General features: G+C 56.4%; 3 protein-coding genes across 3 annotated transcripts; all 3 read left to right on the forward strand.

Moving 5' to 3' along the window:
- Positions 1-29: 29 nt before the first annotated feature.
- SPRG_18270 (hypothetical protein) lies at positions 30-254 on the forward strand (the record flags this gene model as incomplete). The annotated part of the gene is made up of 1 exon (XM_012357710.1): positions 30-254. A coding segment is annotated over one exon (225 nt), but the record flags the coding sequence as incomplete, so codon positions are not given.
- Positions 255-776: 522 nt separating this feature from the next.
- Positions 777-1,326, forward strand: SPRG_18272 (hypothetical protein; the record flags this gene model as incomplete). Its single annotated transcript, XM_012357711.1, has 2 exons — positions 777-1,106; positions 1,159-1,326. The coding sequence occupies 2 exons, from the start codon at positions 777-779 to the stop codon at positions 1,324-1,326; spliced, it is 498 nt and encodes a 165-aa protein (XP_012213101.1).
- Positions 1,327-2,275: 949 nt separating this feature from the next.
- SPRG_18274 (hypothetical protein) lies at positions 2,276-2,467 on the forward strand (the record flags this gene model as incomplete). The annotated part of the gene is made up of 1 exon (XM_012357712.1): positions 2,276-2,467. A coding segment is annotated over one exon (192 nt), but the record flags the coding sequence as incomplete, so codon positions are not given.
- Between the last annotated feature and the right edge of the window lie 12 nt (positions 2,468-2,479).

Raw genomic sequence — 2,479 nt, forward strand, 5'->3', positions numbered from 1 at the left:
GCTTCTTCGCCTCGTACAACACGCTCCAGACGTCCCACGGCGCGTCGCTCCTCGTCGCGAGTCTCATGATGGGTCTCTTCATCGCGACCAAGCTCGGCCCGAGCGTCCGCATGTCGATCCAAGAGTACTTTGGGTGGAGCTACTTTAGCCTCATGGACCAAGGCAACTTCATTGGCCAGTCGCTCATTGCGTTTGGCCTCATCTTTATCACGCTCTGGGTCTACATTGAGCAGCCCAGCTCCAACCCGTTTTAAGACCGTCTACCGCACGGCGGAAGCAGTCGTTTCGAAAAGACAATAATGCATGCGTTTTGATCTGCGTCCTCTGCATCGAAATGGGTAGCGATCCAGGTTCGCCGCTTTGGCCGGAACGGCTCGCATAGTAGGGACTGGCGAGGCTCATGCGAAGCGGGAAGCATGGCCTCAACTAGTGTAACTACTACTAGTACATCCGAGCCGAACGGAAAGTGGCAGCGGAGCTACCGACTGCTGCCAAAGGCGGTACAGTCTCACATCAACGGGCTTCTCCGTCACACGCACAAAAGACACATCGCCTTGTCACAATGGTGGTGTTGACGTGAGCAAAGTTAACACCCAGTGCCATGTATGTGACCGTAGGCGCAATAGGAATGTCTTCCACTACGGGTTACCACAAGATGCCCAAGGACCCATGGACCAGTCATGACTGACCTCAAATGGCAAACTGAATGCGTTGGCTGCGCAGAGCGGCTGCCACGTATTTGACTCTACGTATCCGGATCGTACGGATACAAAGACATGGCCGGCGCGCATGCCGTATACGTGGCCCATGCGCACCTCGTGGGCGCCGCCGTCGTGCTGCGCCAAACCAACATGAGCTTTCTCCGAGGAGCGCTCTATAGTGTGGACCCAGAGAATGGCATTGCTGTCCTCCTCTCGCTCGACGACGACGCGATGGCCGTCCAGAGTCGCGCCGTCATGGGCCATGCCATCGCTGCCATCGAAGAAGATGCGGACGGTGGCGTCGACATCGCCGCTTTGCGTGCGCACGTAAATGCTCGCGCACAGACCAAGCGATTCGAGTCGCACGAGGCTGCGCAGCTCGCACTGCAGACCTTTCTCGCTAGCGTACATACGGTCGAGCTCGTTGGTTCTGCACTCATACTGGAATGCTGCGTAGCGCTGCATCGAGACGACCATGGGCGCTGAGAAGCAACTGCTTGTCTTTGGCGGCGCCGCGACGATATCACCGCCGTACGACGCGTTCGCGATCACGAGCCAAAACGATTTTGTCGCGCAGCGCCTCAAGGGACTGCTGCACGAGTGGGAAGCGCAGACAACCACGTAAAACCAATCGACCTGATTACCGCCGTGTCTGTACCTGGCATTCAACGATGGCGTGGGTACTTGATGGTCAGCACATGAGGTGGCTATGTATGCCCTGTCGACGCAGACAAATTCTCGAATTGGGTATCGATGGAAACGAGGACCATTGAATTGCCGAGAAGGCATTCATTCTACCGAGCGTAGATGGTACTAATTACGACAAGGTCGATGACAGGGAGACTGCATTATCAAGGACAAGTCGTTCTTCTGTTAGCTGGTTCGATGCTGAATGAAGGTGCGACTCCGCGGAATTCACTCACTTTGGCCATTTTCACAATGTGTGTAGCCAATCACCGTCGAGAACGAGTGGAAACAAATGTGACGCGATCCATCTCGGGCATATGAACCCTTGAATGAGCTCCTGGAACCATGCAGCTTGTCGCTTCAATAGATCCGAGCGAGACCGCGCGGGTGGTCGACCACCCCCGCACCTTGACTTGTCCATCGTCGAAGCGAGTGGGCGGCGCGATCGCTCGACCAGGCACAATGTGGGACATGGTCGGCGTTTGATTGGCTCCTTATCCGGATGGTATCTTTACCAACGGGCTGGTCTCACTGAGCTGGTCCAAGCAGCCACCGACGAGAAGACGCGGCAGCAGCTAGCTTGCTCGAGCTCTCTGTACTACAAGGCGCTGGTATTGTGCGTGGAACCGTCCGATCTTATCGGTTAGCCAGTCCGCCCGCTACTAGGGCAAAAACAGTTTATCCGTAGTACCCTGGGACACGGCACGGAACTGGGCACCACGCGCGCATTGAGGGAAAAACCCACTTGGGATCGCGACAAGAATAATACAATGCGTACAGCGGCCCAATATCTACGTATTTGTATCGGAAGCAGCAAATATGGTATTAAAATACAATGATGGTGGTCTTTTTCGGGAAGCAAGCATTCGGATTTGTGCTCGATGACGATGAGCCACGACGACCTTCGAGCACTGACGCCGGCCGACGCCTTCGACTACTTCAACTACGGCGAATGGACCATCTCGCCCATGGAGATCCAGCGCACGTACTGCCTCCAGGCCAACGACGACGACGGCCTCGGGCCGGGGCGTCTGGGTGCTGCGGAGATCGCCGAGGTCGGCCAGCCCCCGATCAAGGCCGTGCCGACGGCG

This window comes from Saprolegnia parasitica, assembly GCF_000151545.1.
Source record: "Saprolegnia parasitica CBS 223.65 unplaced genomic scaffold supercont2.1086, whole genome shotgun sequence".
Classification (NCBI taxonomy): domain Eukaryota; phylum Oomycota; class Saprolegniomycetes; order Saprolegniales; family Saprolegniaceae; genus Saprolegnia; species Saprolegnia parasitica.